General features: G+C 44.0%; 1 protein-coding gene across 3 annotated transcripts; it reads left to right on the top strand.

Moving 5' to 3' along the window:
• Positions 1–3032: 3032 nt before the first annotated feature.
• Positions 3033–16660, top strand: itga3b (integrin, alpha 3b). 3 transcript variants are annotated; one of them, XM_037277785.1, is made up of 28 exons: positions 3033–3159; positions 3443–3674; positions 4284–4410; positions 8815–8942; positions 9016–9098; positions 9190–9439; positions 9526–9648; positions 9833–10037; positions 10372–10565; positions 10947–11035; positions 11099–11235; positions 11305–11391; positions 11462–11529; positions 11591–11736; positions 11809–11955; positions 12038–12135; positions 12202–12370; positions 12477–12551; positions 12619–12698; positions 12787–12864; positions 12939–13041; positions 13226–13402; positions 13985–14098; positions 14173–14286; positions 14365–14463; positions 14544–14669; positions 14787–14942; positions 15471–16660. In XM_037277785.1, the coding sequence occupies exons 3-27, from the start codon at positions 4376–4378 to the stop codon at positions 14895–14897; spliced, it is 3036 nt and encodes a 1011-aa protein (XP_037133680.1). In that variant the 5' UTR covers positions 3033–3159; positions 3443–3674; positions 4284–4375; the 3' UTR covers positions 14898–14942; positions 15471–16660. The 3 variants fall into 3 exon arrangements, with proteins under 3 accessions (XP_037133680.1, XP_037133681.1, XP_037133679.1); XM_037277786.1 differs by having other exon boundaries at positions 3034–3159; positions 8874–8942; XM_037277784.1 differs by lacking the exons at positions 3033–3159; positions 3443–3674 and having other exon boundaries at positions 4096–4410.
• Positions 16661–16665: the final 5 nt, after the last annotated feature.

Here is a 16665-nt window from a genome sequence, read left to right as displayed (position 1 = left end):
GTCAGTTTATAGTTCGGTGTTCGAAAGTGATCTTCTTGTGCAGGTGCCATGGACCTGTTATCCACATCTAGGAACTATTTTAAATTATGCGGTAAAACCAACCAACATCCCAAACATTTGTTGAGTAGTCTACAAATTTTAGAAAAATTTTACTTCTCGGTTTAATATCATGTATCATTAAAAAAAGAATGTGCAATCTGACCCGAAGAGAAAATACTGATGGCGATGTCTAAAAATGAATAAAAACAGTAAAGTCACGTCACAGAAAATTTAAGTGCCCATTCACTCTCATATCCAGTAGATGGCGCAAATGGACCAAATATAGAGTTGAACCAATGCGCCAAGCCAATCAATGCATTCATTCTTAAACTACTAAAATTAAGTTTATAAATTAAATAAGCAAGAAGCAAAACCCTAAAACTATTAAAACAACTATTAATTGAACCTTCAACGGGCAGATGATTACTCTCAATGGACCCCCCTAAAAACACAGTCCAACCACGACCTTGAACGATAAAGATTATATTTATCAAAAATTCCACTGTGGAACAAAATCTCTCTCTCTCTCTCCCCCCATATCTTCTATTTTCAAATCCCAACCTTCTGCATTCCACTTTCAATTGCATCTCCTTCAGGCTCTCTCATACTCTGCCTGCAGGTAAAAATATGGCAGCAGGTTTTATTGCGCCATATGAAGGGCTTACAGAAGACAGTTATTATGGAGAAGTACTGAACACATATTGCGTCATAACATAAATTCCTTGCACCTGTCTTTTATTGTTTTATTGAAACATAAACCAGCTTTAATAATCCACATACTACGCAGAATCCAGGATGTTTACATGTTGCAATTACGAGCGGATGACGGCCACACAATCGCTTCCTATACTACGACGCAATTCCTTCGCCCTTTGAAAACTTCAAGCGAGTCCTGGTAATGAATAGCCACGGGCTAGTTGAAGTTGATCTGATTGAATGGGAGTCAGGCTCTCTGCTGAGTGTGTGTGTGGGGGGGGTGTTATCGCTCCTCTTTCTGACCCAAGATAAAACGAGGAGCTTCTAATTAAACAGAATTCTTTTTCTCTTCTCAGGTGGCTCGTGTGTTCCGCAGTAATCCGGATCAGAGGTCCAGGTAAGACTTTTGCATTGAGTGTTCCCGCCAGGACCCTGCAGCTGCCCACACAGTCCAAAATAGAAGACAGATGTATGTATCCACATGTTAAAGGGCATGCCCTGTCCAAACAAGCGTGACATAAACATCTCCGCAACGGCTTAATGCTCCCCTCAACTCTTCTGTGAGCAAGAGTTACAATTATTGCACTTAGTTCTTCTACGTATTCTTCTACATTGGTGCGGCCAGAAGAATGCCTCGTGAAATTCTCTTTATTGGAACCTCTACAAATTCCAACCCATCTCTCTTGAGTGCTAATTTAATCTCGGTCTTCGTTCCCAGGAACATCTTGACCCCTCACCCCCTTGTTAGCATCCCATTTAGGGATCATCCCAGTAAAAAAAAAAAAAAAGTGTAAACGTGGTGACATTTGGAATCTTGTTGATGTTGTCTCTCTCGTGGTTCAGGAAACTCCACCCTGAATCTGAGCATGTTTCGACTCGGGACAAGATGTAATTGTTCTCGAGCGACTTTGGTAACACTGTCCAGGAGAAACTTCCTATCTTAAAGACAAGTATGAAGAGTAATGTCGTGAAAATTAACTTGCCATTTGAAACTTTTTTTTTTCCCCCCCCAGTACTTTAGTCACACATCCACCTTGTCATTTGCTAGCCTTGTGAAAACAGCGAGCAATCAATCCGGGCATGTCTGAGCTTGGCCCATGTTGGGAGTTCCCGTTCTACCACCCTTTTTTCTCTTTGGAAAAAAAAAACCCATCCAATTTGGAAATATGGCAAAGTGTGACTAAAAACACTATTTGCTATTCTCAGGCAGGTGATGATGACTTCAAGTGCTCGTCCAGGATAAAAACAACCCACGAGGACTAATGACTCGCTACTCACAGGGGGGTGCACAGAAAAAAGAAAAAAACGATCTGAAGGAAGAGTGGTGAGCGACGGGACCCAAATCTGTCCCCACATGTGAAGTTGCTAGAGCTGCGCCTTAAGTAAACATTGCAGGACATGAAGTCATTGTGTGGGCTTCACGCTGGGCTTGTTAAGTATCAAGTTCTGAGGCAACCACGACGACGTTGACCTTTCAATAAAGCAAAATGTTGCGAAGGTGACGAGAACACGGCGAGAGTGCACGTGACGAATAAACGAAAGGTCAAGATGGTGGCATGACCACCCACTCCTTCTACTTTCTTTTGGGTTAACTAGTTTGTCCACAGCCCAAAAAAAAACTCCCCCTCGCAATCTACAGTGTGATTCATTTAGAATAAGAGAAGGAGGAATTTGGTCTTGAGCAACTCCCCTTAATGATTAAACACCGCCTCCAAAGCACCATAGCACTTATTGTTTTTTTTTTCTTACAATAAATCATTAACTCATGACACATTCTTTTCACTGGTAATGCAGAGGTGGCTAGAGAATCTATTTTCTCTTTTGCGCTTTGTGTCATACCGAACATTTGACCTCATTTTCATATTAGAAAATAGTCTAATAAGTTACAATTATACCCAAATATGAACTATAAGTGTTGAAAACTGTGATCTTCAAAGTGTGTTGTTCTTTAGGGGATCCACAGGGTTCAATTCTAAGGCCTTGTTCTTTTTGTATTTGCCGACTGAGGGTTTCATGTTGAGAAAACATTGGATTTCCTTTCTAGATTTGTGCTGCTGAAAAATAAATATGCCTTCTCCTCAAAACCTCTTATGATAAATAAATAAATCCTAATTTATTGGCCAAGGATTTATTTATTTAAATTGGAAACTGCTCATTTGTAACCAGAAAAACGTTGACCCTGAGATTGTTTTTATGGTCTGACTTGTACCTTGTACTGTAGTAATAACACAAGATGTTTTGTTTCCACAACATGCTGAGTGTGTCCCACTGACTCCCAGCTCTCTTTTTCCGTCAGGCCCAAAGCTAAACCCAAAAACAGGTGCCACTGGACAGTGGGAGAGTTCCGAGCCACACCTTCCTCCTCAGGCTAAACATTCCTGGCTTTTCGCAAACCCGAGACCTGAAGAGCAAGTGAGAGACCTTGTGAGAATCCCAAAAATACATGTTTAATTGGCGTTGGGATTATGAAAAAAAAAAAATCTCCGCTCAAGGACTCCCAGAATCTTTGAGAACCTGTGCAAAATGCATTTCACCTTGCTCTCATCTCATTGCATGCAAACCAAGAAGGAACTGGCAAATTATTAGATTGAGCACATTCATCTTTGATGATTTTCTCCTGCAATTCGATTTCATCCATGTCAGCCTGATCGAGTTACAAGCGAAGAATACTGACTGCACTATGCCTGAAATTCTGTTTGTGTTGCAGTCTCGACCCGCATTTGATCGCCATTAGGCCGCAACAAGTGGCGGGCTCGCTTCGCAAAATGAAGTTTGATTCCTGCGGAAAGGTCACCCGAGCCCAGTGAGACTCCTGGTTGAAGTTTAAACGGGCCACGCTGTCTTCCTGTTGTCCAGAACATACTGGCTTCATAGCAACCACCGGCGCCATGGCAACGGCCGCCTATGTCATCGCGGAGGGGCGACGACTCGGCGAGCGAGTGCGTGCTGTGTTTCACATTCATCCAATGTCCTACCGGCTTTATTATTCTCCCTCCTCTAGTTATTGCGGATTAAAATTCATAAGTGAGCAGGGAGGTGTTGCAAACAAGAGACTTAACCTCAATTAAAGAGTCTGTGAAAAAAAGAAAGACAGGAAACTAGGAGATACAGTAAATTGCAAATTACATTCCACGTCTGCATTCAGGATGTTGCCAGTGTACACACTCGCCATGTTGTGTTGATAATCAATCCAGAAATGTAGACGGGATTTTGAGTCAGAAAAAAACTTTGGCTGCCCCCATCAAGTTCTCTGTTAGGGGATTAAGGGTTTAATCACTTGTGCGGCCGATAGGTGGGCAGAGGCACAGAGCTCATGTGGAGGTGGGCCGCTTGGGTATTAGTGGGAGAGAGAGAGAGAAGGGAGGGGGGAGAGCGAGCGAGCAAGCGCGCACCTTCTCAATGAGTGTGCGAGCGTGCGTCGAGATTGCAGCTATTGCGTTGGGAAGGTCCCTGCTGTCTTTTACCTATCGGCGAGGACCTGCCGCTCCAAACAAACAAAATGACCCCGAGGCTGCTTTTTTGCACATTGCTGCTTTTTGTCCACGCAGCTCCCGTGTGCCGTGGATTCAACGTGGACGAGCGTTTCCCGGTGATCAAAGAGGGAAAAACCAAAGGGAGCTTCTTTGGATTGTCTGTAGCCATGCATGAACAGACGGAGGGCTCCAGGAAATACCTGTAAGTTACTTTTTTTTTTTTGTCTGGTTTGATGGCTAGTGGCTTGGAAACAACTGACACCTGCTTTGACCCAGTGGGCGGAACCAGATACTACCGCCTTACAGCTGACTGAGCACATAGAAAAGCAGCCGTATTCTTTTCCACTACTAAACTGTTGTGGGAAAAAACACATTCTCTGTTTATAAGTGATTGAAATGTATGATTAAAAAAATAACAATGGGCCCTTTTAAGGTTTAAATTAAATGACTTCATTTGAGTGAGATTTTCTTTTTCCGTAGCTGCAGGTAAAACAGCTGGGCTCGGTAAATTGTCCCGCCTCAGGCAAAAGTGGAGCGTTTGCGTGTCTTAGTGTGCATTTAGCTCCTCTTTGTGCATATTCAGCCATTCTGGAGTCCACACAAACGTAATGTGCGACAATACTCACAGGCATATATTATTTATCCTCCTTTGAAATAAAAGCCACCATTCTTTCTAAAGTGTGAGAGACATGCACACTATTCTTCCAAATGAATGATGTCATTGTTTATTTAATGTCAGAACCTGAACCCCGGTCAATTACAGTGCCCCCCACTGTTATCTACGTCCCGCCTCCACTTTGAGGAGTCGACAAAAAGTGGCAAACCGATACACATTGCCTTTCCGAGCGGGAGATTATTAGCGTCACTGTCTCATCTCAGTGAAGCGGGACAAAGATGTGCATTAGTGGGAGAAGAATGAAGAGCAGTGTCCATATGCGATCGATCGAGTCGCACACATCCTCAGTGGACTGACACTCAAGAAGTGGACCACATGGCACGGAGGAGGGTCCCCGCAACTCCTCCGACTAAATATATGATGACACTTGTTTTTAGTTTCATCCTATTGAGTGCACTTTTTGAAAAATACAAGCGCATGAACCAGCTTCAACAAGTCCTGCCACTTAAAAGGTGGGCATGAGTCAGACGGGATGAAAGTCAAGACACGACCGACACTCCCACTTTGGCAATAAAGTAAATGCAATGAACCCTTGACACCGTTAAGCAATTTGCTTGAATCTAGTATCTTGGCTCTGTGGGGACAGTTTTTGGACTAGCTTGAAGTCAAAGTTGAACTACCTGAGGCTGGATTGCACAGGTCCACTAGCAGTCGCCTATTCAAGTCTCCTCGGTGGGCTTTTTTTTGTTCTCTTTTGTAGCCGGGAGGAGGGACCGGGCAGTCAGCTGGCCACCTATTGGCTCTTCCAGTCCCCTGACCCCACGGTATGTGTGGAATGTATTAGCCTTCTGTGCACAGTCACAACCTGCCAGGTTTCAGGTTGAGACAAGACAGGAGTCATGGTGATGATCTGTCGGGAATTCACTCCATTTCCTAGCAGAGACCATTCTTTCAATTTGTCATCAAGACCCCCCCAAAAAATCTCCAAATTGAAATTTTTTGGTCTTTTTTTTTTTCACCTCTGTCTGACTTTATCAGCCCCGGGCCATAAAAATCCGCCATTTAATTAGCTGGTGCCGCCCCCCCCTTTTTTTTTTCTTACTGTGAGAACAGATTAGGCAGGTCAAACTAAGCTTTACAAACACAAACAAGCTCATGGTAAAAGGCTCCCTATTTATTGTGTGTGTCCATGTTTGTGTCCCAACTGAGCGACGGCCTCTAATAACTTGCTGAAATGGATCCCAGCAGGATGTTGCGCCTCCTGCTATTCTCCACACAGAAGATTCTCTCAGTCTGGGGCTTTCATTACGGCTACCTGCAGAGCCGTAAGAGATCCTTTTCCTTTTTTGCTCCTGTGCGGAAAAGAAGCCGGTGTAAGTTAGCTGGCCTCCGGGTGGATGAGGGTCACCTGTCACTAGAAAAACTATATGCTTCAATACCTCTCAGACCATTTTTCATCCTTGAAACGAGTGTTGGCTTACACACGGTATGGTTGTGTCAACTCGTTAGTTGGTTGCCGTGCCGCGTTTCATTTGTCGCTCCGGCTTCGAAATGAGTTTGTGTCACCGGTGGCAGATGGTGGGCTGCAAACAGGATGTTTGACCAGCTGAGTTAGCGTTTGACAAGGTGGGAACAACACAGGTATCCCATTTTTTGGTTGTCATTGGATGTGATTCATTTGATTTGATTCAAAGGTGTCCACACTTTATGAGCTCTCTTCCATCCCGCTCCTCGATTCAGTTTATTTTGTCGGCGGATGACTGGAAAGATGACATTTTTGTGGTTGAAGGCCGCTGTCTGTGCGCTAATCCCTTGTTATTGTGTGCCTGACCTTCAATTGAATTGAATGACTATGAAGATTGTATCGTTCACTCCGAGCCAAGAGGTTTTCACACTGTTGCCAACTTCCTGTTCACATGTTTTCATATTTCAGCATTGCGTGACGTAACATCAGAATCAGTGATCACCATTTCAAACCATACAATTTTATTTTTTAATTCTTGAAGGTTGTTGCGTCACTGTCCATTGCCAGTTCATGTGTGAGTCGGGTGTACACGATGTGTTGTTTTGACTGGTCGGCTAGCAATGTGTGTATTTATGACACTTTATGACAGTTACACGGAGTCAAGTCTTCGCCGAGTGGAAGCGTTCTGATTTCCGTCTTTGCTTAGTAGCTTTTTGTTGTGTTATTAGATAATAGAAGAGTTTGGAGCACGTCGACATGTTTATACGACGGGGCCGAGGTCACATCCGAGTGCGGCTGATTGATGGGTCGAGGCCTGGGTAGTAAGAATAGTCACGACTGCTATATACGTATAATTGAAGCTGTTAGGTTACGGATTTTAGCTATTGATCTGACTCCAAATTATGATCAACACTTAACACATGAATTGTTCTGTCCTAATCCACACACTGGCGCACCTAACAATTTTGCGAGTTCGTTCTGTCAAAGAGAAGACCAGTAGATCAATCAGACCGAATTTACCAATTGTTTATTCCTGACAAAGCAAGCTAATACACAAAACTAGTGTGTTCCTTGAGACCATTAAGGAACAACACTTTCTTCCGGATTGCCCAGTTATAAAGAAACACAATATGAATATTCAAACATGCAAAACATCGTGAGATGATTGGTCGATGGCCGTCTCCTCCCCACTGGGTGTTAATCGGCGAGTGCAGATGTTCTGGTGGTGGGGTATGTCTAGCACGCCTGACCTCAACGACGAGGTGTGATTCTCACTTCTCCAATCTGTCGATATTTTTGACGGCTTGTACGTGTCTTGGTCTCGCCTGACCGATGCTTGGACCCTGTGTACACAACACTTAGGAGAAAACATCTTGGTGCAGTAATGTGGCGAAATGTTGAAAGGTTCAAGGGGGCCGAATACTTTCGCAAGGCACTGTAAATGGTGTCCTCTTAGTCGTGATGTGAAGAATGCAGCCACTCTCACCTCATCTGGGCGTGTAAGCCACAATAAATGGAGTTCACGTCACTTGCTGAGTAGCAGAGGGCAGATTTCAACACGTCCCGTATACTCAGTTGGAATGCAGGCGCTCGGTGCCCGCTCACCATCCCTCCCGTGAGCTCTTGTCAGGGACTTTATGAGGAGGTGATGAGCTGGCAAGGGAGGCAAACATGCATTGTTTGACTTGCCGTTGTCATGGCTGAGTCAGGACAGCTCTGGAAGTTGTTTATTGCTACTTTCTGTGTTACATTAGCTCGGTGGTGTCAATAACAGGAGAAATGTATTGGATTCCCCACATTCTGTAACTCAGCAATGTCTACAAACTTTCATGGAATCTCATTTATCGCACACTCCAATCACCGCTGGCGGCCATCTTGGCTCCAGCTAGTTGTCATCGCCAAGGCCAGATAATTGTTTCAGGGCTGATCATATCCTTCTTGTGGTAGTGACAGGATAGTTGGAACGTGTTTGCATTAAAATTCCTTTTTGCGTTTTATTGCTTTGTAATCTAAAAAAATAAAAATAGATCTGTCTTTTCCCACAAAAGACTTTGGAGAGGTCGTAGTTGTGTCTAGCTTTTGCTGATAAGATTGCAGGTGTCTATGGGGGCTTTTTTTTTTTTTTTTAAACTGCAAACAGACATCTCACTTTGGTCGCTTGACTTTTTTCCTCCCTCCACGCGTGATTAAACAGATCAGCCGCCATAAACAGGTTTGTCCTCGCTTTCTTTCTACAGATAATAAATGTGGCGCTGACGGTCAATAGTGTGTCCACCGCCATTTCAAAGGTCGCTGTGTTAAAAGGCGTGTCAAAATGTACACGGCAAAAAGATTTTCACACGCCATTCAGATTTTCTTTCTCCAAATAATCTAGTTTTGCCAACCTTTCGTGAGGATTTTCTTTTCTGCACGTGGCTCATTTTTCACGCTGCTATCGTTTTGTATACAATCATACACCATGACAAGACTGCGATGTAATCTTGTCATCTTTATCTGTGTGTGTCTGCTTGTGTGTGTGTGTCCAGGCTTCTCGCAGGAGCGCCCAAAGACAAATCCTTATCGCTGACAAATGTCAATGAAACAGGTGCTGTCTACTCCTGCCCCATAACCACGGACGCCTCGGACTGTTCCAGAATAGACCTGGTCAGCTCGAGTGAGTAAGGAGAAGAGTTACCATCAAGGACGTGATTGACAAGCGGCTTTTTAATAGTGTCACGCATTTACAGCTGACCCGTCGGAGATGGTGGAGGGCATGTGGCTCGGCGTGACTGTGGCCAGCCAGAGAGTCCAGTCGTCCGGACGCGTACTGGTGAGACGGCGGCCATCTTTTATTGTCTCCCATTCAATGCGGTCACAAAATCACGGTGTCCATACACTTGTGTGTGTTCTTTGGTGTGCAGGCTTGCGGCCATCGCTACATCAAGATCTTCGGAAGTGGCTCAGGAGAGCAGCGGAAGATGATCGGAAAGTGCTACGTGAGGAGCAACGACCTGACCTTTGACCCCAATGACGACTGGCAGACTTACACCTACGAGGTGTGCGACCCCACTTCCAATATGGAAAACGAAGGCATGTGCAACATGGGCATCTCGGGCGGCATGACGGAAGACGAGATCTACATGGGCAGCCCGGGCAGCTACTTGTGGCAAGGTGAGTCCCGGCCGACCGGGAATACAATGGATTATTCTCACAGTGTTTTGCTTGAAGAATAACTTTTTTTTTTCTGTTTCCTCTAGGAAATGTACATGTTATATGGAGAAATCCTGATCCTGCCAATTCATGGGACTCCATCGAAAAACACTTTGGCTCTCTGAAAAAACAATATAATCTGAAAAAACAATCTAAACTCTACTATATGGGTAAATGTTTGTTTCATACGTCTGGTAATTTGTCTGAATTTTTTTTTAAAGTCATTATAGCTCAATTAGGAAATTTATTGAGGTGCATCAAGGATTTTTTATGTAATGAAATACAAATAATTACTATTATTATTACACCCTGGAGTTTTATATATAGGTCCAATTTAAAATCTTTGCCCTGCAGGTTATTCCGTCCTTGAAGAGAAGCGCCTGCTGAGTATTAACGACTACACAGTGGTGACGGGATCCCCCAGGTATGAGTCCAAGGGTTCCGTGGTTCTCGGGGTGAAGGCTGACAACAAAATGGAGACGGCGCTCATCATCCCCGGTGAACAAGTGGGCTCGTATTTTGGGAGCAGTCTGGCTGTCGCCGATCTCAATAACGACAAGTATGTGGTCATAAAATCACAATATTTGATCTACATGTTACCAAAAAGTTCCAGACTAGGTTGATCTTGCAGTCATGTTATCTTTTGGCTCTCAAAGCCAGCCGGCACACTGCTTCATGGCCGTGACCTGTCGTGTTATGCGGAATGTGCACTGAAGTACATCTAAGCAGAGTTGAAAAGCTGTCAGCAGCCCGTTCAAGGTGTTTGCTATGATATCATGGCCAAATCACTTTCTGCCTCTTCTTTTCATGCATGAATCAAACTTTATGGAGGCTGACAGTTGGGCACAAAAATTGACATTCTAAGGCAGATTTTTGTTTTCCTGTGTTTGCAGTTGGAACGACTTAATTGTTGGTGCCCCGTTTTACTTTGACCGTATGAAGGATGAAGGAGGAGCCGTTTATATCTATATGAATGAGAATGGCTCCTTCCAGAACGTTTCTACTATGGTGCTTAAGGGCCCCGCATCCTCCGCATTTGGCAACGCAGTGGCCGCCATTGGTGACATCAACCAGGACGGATTCCAAGGCGAGCAGATTCAATTTATTAAATCATTTATTGTGAAAAAAATATTTTTTGGAATTAGATTAATAATGCCAAATTAAAAGGAATTAACTGTGGTATTAAAACAAAATTTTACATTTTTTTTGTAAACATAAAATAGTAAAATAAAAAATTGTTTGATTGGTTAATTGAACATGTCCTGAGTAATTTTATTAAATAAATGGTTCAGCATAGTAAATATTTTAAATATTATGTAAAATCAAAATAAACATTTTCATTATTTAATACGCTATACAGCACAATTAGTCAATTTAAAACGGCTAGTGGAGCACTAACCTGTGCCTAACAGTGTCACACCGCCCTCTACTGGCCTTTCGCTGTCATTACATGTCTTTGCATCTGCAGACTTTGCCGTGGGAGCTCCATTCCACGGCACGGGCAAGGTTTATATCTGGATGGGAAGTAAAGAGGGAGTCTCGGCACAACCCAGCCAGGTAATGTGGAGAACACTTCAAGCTCTTCATGCCCGCTGTCAACATTTTATCTGCCCTCGAAAGGTGATCGAGGGTAAGTCGGTGGCTGACGGAGGATTCCAAACGTTTGGCTACTCCATCAATGGAGGCATGGACATGGATGACAACAGCTACCCTGACATCTTGGTGGGCTCCCTGGACGACCGCATCGCCCTGCTAAGGTGGGATATTTGTATAGAGGTGATGTTAAACATTTATCCTGCTTATTTGTTGTTATTTATTTATGACAGGACTCGGCCTGTCGTCCACTTAACTAAGGACTTCAATGTGGAGCCAAAGATTGTGGATGCTAATCAGTGCCAAGGGAGTTCACCATGGTGAGCGAGCATCAAGGTCAAAGTGGATCTTCAAGTGTTTGTAATATATTTGAATTTCTTTCTTTCCCAGCATCGTGGCCACTATCTGCGTGTCTTTCACCTTAAGTAACGGCAACAGAAACTTCAAGAAAAACATCGGTAAGTCACAAATGATTGTGTGTCTCACTTGAACATAAACACACTTTTGATCACGTGGCAGTGGTGAAGTACACAGTGGAGGCCGACATTGATAGGAGAAGGAGCCCCCGGGTTCGTTTCCAGGAAAACGGTGGTGACACGTATACGGGCCTGTTGACCCTGCCAGACTCACAAATTCAGTGTCATGAACTCAGCTTGAATGTTGTGGTACGTTCTTTATATGGTTCTCGGAATGAGATCCTTTTGATATAGATTGTCATTTTAAACATTTATTTTAAGGCCCCTGTGAGGGACAAACTGGAGCCAGTGGTCTTTTCCCTCAACATGTCCTTAGATGAACAAAAACCCAAACCAAGACGCGCCATTCAGAACCTGGACTCATTTGCCATTCTCAGTCAAGGCCAGAAACTCACCCAAAGAAGTGAGGTAAGGTTCAAAGTGCATACAAGGTCGTATTACACTAATGCTACCGCATGCATTCTCAATCTCAAACCTGCTTTGTTACCAGATTAACTTCCAGAAGGAGTGCGGCTCCGACAACAAGTGCACCAGCAACCTGCAGCTGACGGCCCATTTTGCCGACAATAAGAAAAACCCCTTTCCACGGTGACAAAAAAAAAAAGATTTTAATTACAGCAAAAAAAAAAGCTTCATGTTGGTTCCTGTTCCCAGGAAGGACAAATTCCAAATCCTCCAGTTTAACAGCAGTATGAAGATAATAAAGCTGATTGTGGAGGTGACTAACTTTCCCACAAGAGGGAAGCTAGCTGAGGACGCCCACCAGGCCATGCTCAACGTCACCATCCCCGATGCGCTCAAATACTCTGCCGTCAGGTCCCAGGTATGGTCAACAGGGGGCAGCAGATGACACCGTAGCAACACTTACACACATAGGTATGCATATGTTTATATTTAAATCTAAATAATTCTTTTTTTTGTTTGTTTAGGATCATGATGTTGAATGTCGCTATGACGACACCGTCCTTTGCGAATTGGGTAATCCACTCAAAGGCAAGGAAAAGGTGCGTCTGGGATTCCTTGAACTATTTATTTGGCATCTTCTGAAAATAAAACCATTTTTGTCAACAGGTATCACTCGTCTTGTGGTTGGAGACGTTAGGCATAGATTTGTACACGCAGGAGATCCAAATTCAGCTGCTGCTGTCGACGTAAGGGCTTAAATGTCGACGCTATGACAATAATGATAAAAATGAGAAGGGCTTGAATGAAGCGCTGTCATTTGATTGGTTTCTTTAGTCTCAGTGAGCAGAACGACCTGTTTCCTGTGCCAGTCAGCCTGCTGATTGAGAATACCATCCTCCCCTCCTTCTCCATGTGAGTCGCATACAACAAAAGAAAACAAATCTTTATTTTTACCCATTTTATTTTTTTTACCTTTTTCCGTGCAGTGCAAATGCACTCATCCAGACTAAATTTGGCGGCACGGTGATGGGCGAGTCGGCCATGGTGAATAGCAGCAACGTGGGAAGTCTACTCGAGTTCACCTTCAATGTGAGTCACCCTCAACCACTCAGCTCTACTCCCTCGTTGACGCCTTGGACTGTCAGATGGTTAATATCATTTTGAGGAAACAAGTCATGGCTGTATGCGGGGGTGGATGCTATTTAGGTCTCAAGAGGAACTGTGGCTGTCCATTCACTCCATGACTTTTTTTTTTTTTTGCCTCTATCACTAGGTTAACATGGGGGGGCTTCCCTTAGGGGACTTGGGGACCCTGGCTGTGGAGTTTGAGTGGCCCTTTGAGGCATCCAACGGGAAGTGGCTCTTGTACCTGACTCAGATTACCATTCAGGCTCAGTCCCAGAGCGAATGTCGACCGCCTGGAGACGTCATCAACCCGTTGAACTTAACTGTGAGCTTCCTTTTTTTAGCTTTATGCCTGTGCGTCATTCATCCAGCCTTGAATCTAGATTTCAAACACCATGTCAAACTCATTTTACAACACCACCCTTTAAACATAAATAGCTTTGAGAAGATTTGATTTCCGCTAACAACCCAGGCTAAATTTAGCTTCTCCCCAACACATCAGATGTAGCATTCACAGCATACAGTGCCTCCTTGATGTCAATTACTACTTTCCTATTAGCTAGGACCATCTCGTAGAAAGACATCCTGATTATGAGATGCAGGTGTGCCTAATGTAGTGGCCGGTGTGAGATGTTTCCACTCTGCAATCCCACCGCATGCATGATGTGTTAATAGCAGTGGTGCGCCTGTCTGAGCAGTGGTTTTGAAAGTGCTTCATATGCAAAACAAAGCCTGTGTTAAAGTCCTTCGGGGAACAATGTCCGATTCACCACATTTGAGCCGCAAAATCGAAAATAGAAGTCGGGATGCTATTCTGAGAGGCTGATGGCTTCATCAAAGCCATTCATTTTGTTTCTGATGTCATGTCTCCGTCTGCTCCGCTTCCTTCCCCGCGTTCCTTTTGCAGTTGTCAGAAAATGCAGCGAAACGCGTCAAAAGGCAGATTGAGCCGGACGAGCAGACGATTGAGCCGCGAGCGACCCTCTCGCTGCTCACGCCGCGAAAACAATCGGACCTGTTGGTGAGTTGAGTTGGTGAGTTGGTGAGTCCCCCCCCCCCCCTTCATGTACTGACGTTTCCGCTCTGTGTTTTCAGGAATGCTCCAAGGGCACGGCGAGATGCGTGACCTTTACGTGTCCTTTGTTGAACATGACCAACACAGCCGAGATTCACGTCCGTGCTCGATTGTGGAACAGCACCATGCTGGAGGTACTTTCATCAGCTGCGACGATAATATTTACACGAGAGCAATAACAAAGATAGAAATATATGATGTGTGCCTTTCAGGACTTTGCCAATGCTTTGTGGATCAAAGTTGTAGGTAAAGCCACACTGAAACTCATGACAGACACCCCCACCCTGAAAATGGAAAGGCAGAGCACTCTGGTAAGGCACGTCAAGTCGAAATTATCGACCGTCATTAACAGCTAGACTTAAAATGGCTGCCGTCTTTCACTCGGATGTAGTTCACGGTGGATATCGAACCGGAGGCTCGGGTGGAGACTCCTGATGAACTTCCTCTATGGATCATCATCTCTGCCATCGTAGCAGGCGTTCTACTTCTAGGAATCATCATTCTTATACTTTGGAAGGTGAGCCCACCCTGTCTATCAAGTGGACCTAGCACACCACTGACCTAGTTCTCAAAACTTCCCGGACACTCGCACGGCCCGATCGAGTCTAACTTTTTCACGTCCACCTCCATGCAGTGTGGCTTCTTCCAGAGGGCCAACAGGAGGGAGATGTATGAGGCCAAAGCCCAGAAGGCTGAGATGAAGATCCAGCCCTCTGAGACAGAGAGGCTGACTGAGGACTACTGAGACCCACTATGGGTCCACAACTGCACACACCAGTGGGGCTTTTGGGTAATAGAACCCCTGCCATGAATGGATTTAACTTTTCTAGTGATGGTCTCGCTCTTTCTGACGCCTTCGCTTCTGCGTAATTATGTCGTAATGTCAATTAACATCTCCTTGCTTCCTTTTCAGGCTGGAACTTAAGTCATTGTGTGAATGCTGAGAGTTTTGCTAAAATGCACCAAAAAGTTGTTTCGCATTTAATTTTGGTGTAAAAAAAAAAAAAAAGTTAAAATATTTACCTTTATTCAAAATAATAATAAGCTTGAAAATAATAATAAATGAACACTTTTATTATTTTCTCTACGGTAAAGCTCTCAGCATTTACATGCATTTCAATGGGAATGAGTGTTTTCTGTATACCTCGCTTGTGCTTTCTTTCCACGTTTTTCCCAAATGGGGGTAGTCGGGGTCACCCCTCGCTCTTTCCCGACGCTCCGTCTCTGTAAAGAATCTAAATCTCCTAAATGTGGTTCTCAAGCCACCTTTAAATCTTCACTGTGCCTTAGTCTCTCGTGTCACTTCTTTTCTCCCCAGCTTGAATTCTTCAAGCGATCCCTCTACTACCGGATAATGCCAAAGCACCGCGGGGTGAAACTTCGCAAGGCCGATCGCTATCAGTTCAACGTGAGATTTCAGCCAGAGGAGCTACACCCAAAGTATTGGGTCACCAACTGGACGGAGACGCAACGTTTCTACTACTGACTGGCACACGGGCCAAAGAACACTGGACCCGGTCTGGAGGAACTTTGGATAAAAGAAAAAAAAAAAAAAATCCTGATTTTGTCAATTTCTCCGTGCAATATATGGAACATTCTTGCCTCAGAGATTGTAATTGTTTCGTATTCTTACTGACTGCAGTGTTGCAAATTGATTGCCGCTTGTTTTGATGTTCAGGATTTGGTGTGGTAGTTTTCTTCTTCTTTTTATTTCCCCTGATGACTTTTTTTTTCCATTGAAGCCGTGAATTTTCCATGATTTTAAACACAATAGTGCCTCGAGATACAAGCGACCTGAATGCCACAGCAGACAGAGCGGTGATACTAATGTATTGGATTCTCTCACTTTGATGGAGCCGCTTTTGAATCCCAAGGCCTTGACTTGATGATTATTTATTACCGTCTTGTGTGAACATTGCAGATCACTTTAGGATGATCTCACACAGGGAGTCACAACACTGGATTCCGCAAAGCTTCATGTTGTGAAGAACCAGACAATGTGTAGCTATGCTAAAATGTTTCATTGACTATTTGAATGAACTTATAGTGTACACTCACTGGGCACTTCTTATTTTAATACAAGGGAAATTATATGTTTGACTTGTTGATTAATTTTGCAAATTAACACCAAAAAAAAAATGATTGTGCTAATGTATTGGCCAGTGAGTGGACATCATTTGTTGTTTTATTTGTATGGGACTTTGGAATGCCGTCCAAGGCTTTTTGGGAAACTTTCAGCACCTGAAAGCAAGCTGGACTAAGAAGACATTGATTCAGTCGTCTCTGGTGGGACAAAATGTTGCCTTGCTGCTTTTGCTCATGTTACCTGAGAGCTGCCAGGTATTCTGCTGTGACACTGAGAACTGCAAACCTTACAGAGGCCCCTTTGACTCCTCAGGATGGATGGGGGAGGGAGGGAGGGGGGGGGGGGCTAAAAATGCTCTGATTTTTATACTGTGCAGTTTTAATGTAATTCAGTTCTGTCAAATGAATTCTCTGCAAATGTCATGACA

Source organism: Syngnathus acus, chromosome 19 (genome assembly GCF_901709675.1).
Source record: "Syngnathus acus chromosome 19, fSynAcu1.2, whole genome shotgun sequence".
Lineage (NCBI taxonomy): Eukaryota > Metazoa > Chordata > Actinopteri > Syngnathiformes > Syngnathidae > Syngnathus > Syngnathus acus.
The sequence above is the reverse complement of the archived record's forward strand: the minus strand, read 5'-3'. Positions and strand labels throughout refer to the sequence as shown.

Excerpts from the sequence above, each read along its gene's own strand:
- itga3b (XM_037277784.1), top strand. The coding sequence starts at position 4,235 with ATGACCCCGAGGCTGCTTTTTTGCACATTGCTGCTTTTTGTCCACGCA. Across the intron at positions 4,411-8,814 it reads GAGGGCTCCAGGAAATACCT|GCTTCTCGCAGGAGCGCCCA; the intron begins GTAAGTTACTTT and ends GTGTGTGTCCAG. Across the intron at positions 11,956-12,037 it reads AACTCACCCAAAGAAGTGAG|ATTAACTTCCAGAAGGAGTG; the intron begins GTAAGGTTCAAA and ends CTTTGTTACCAG.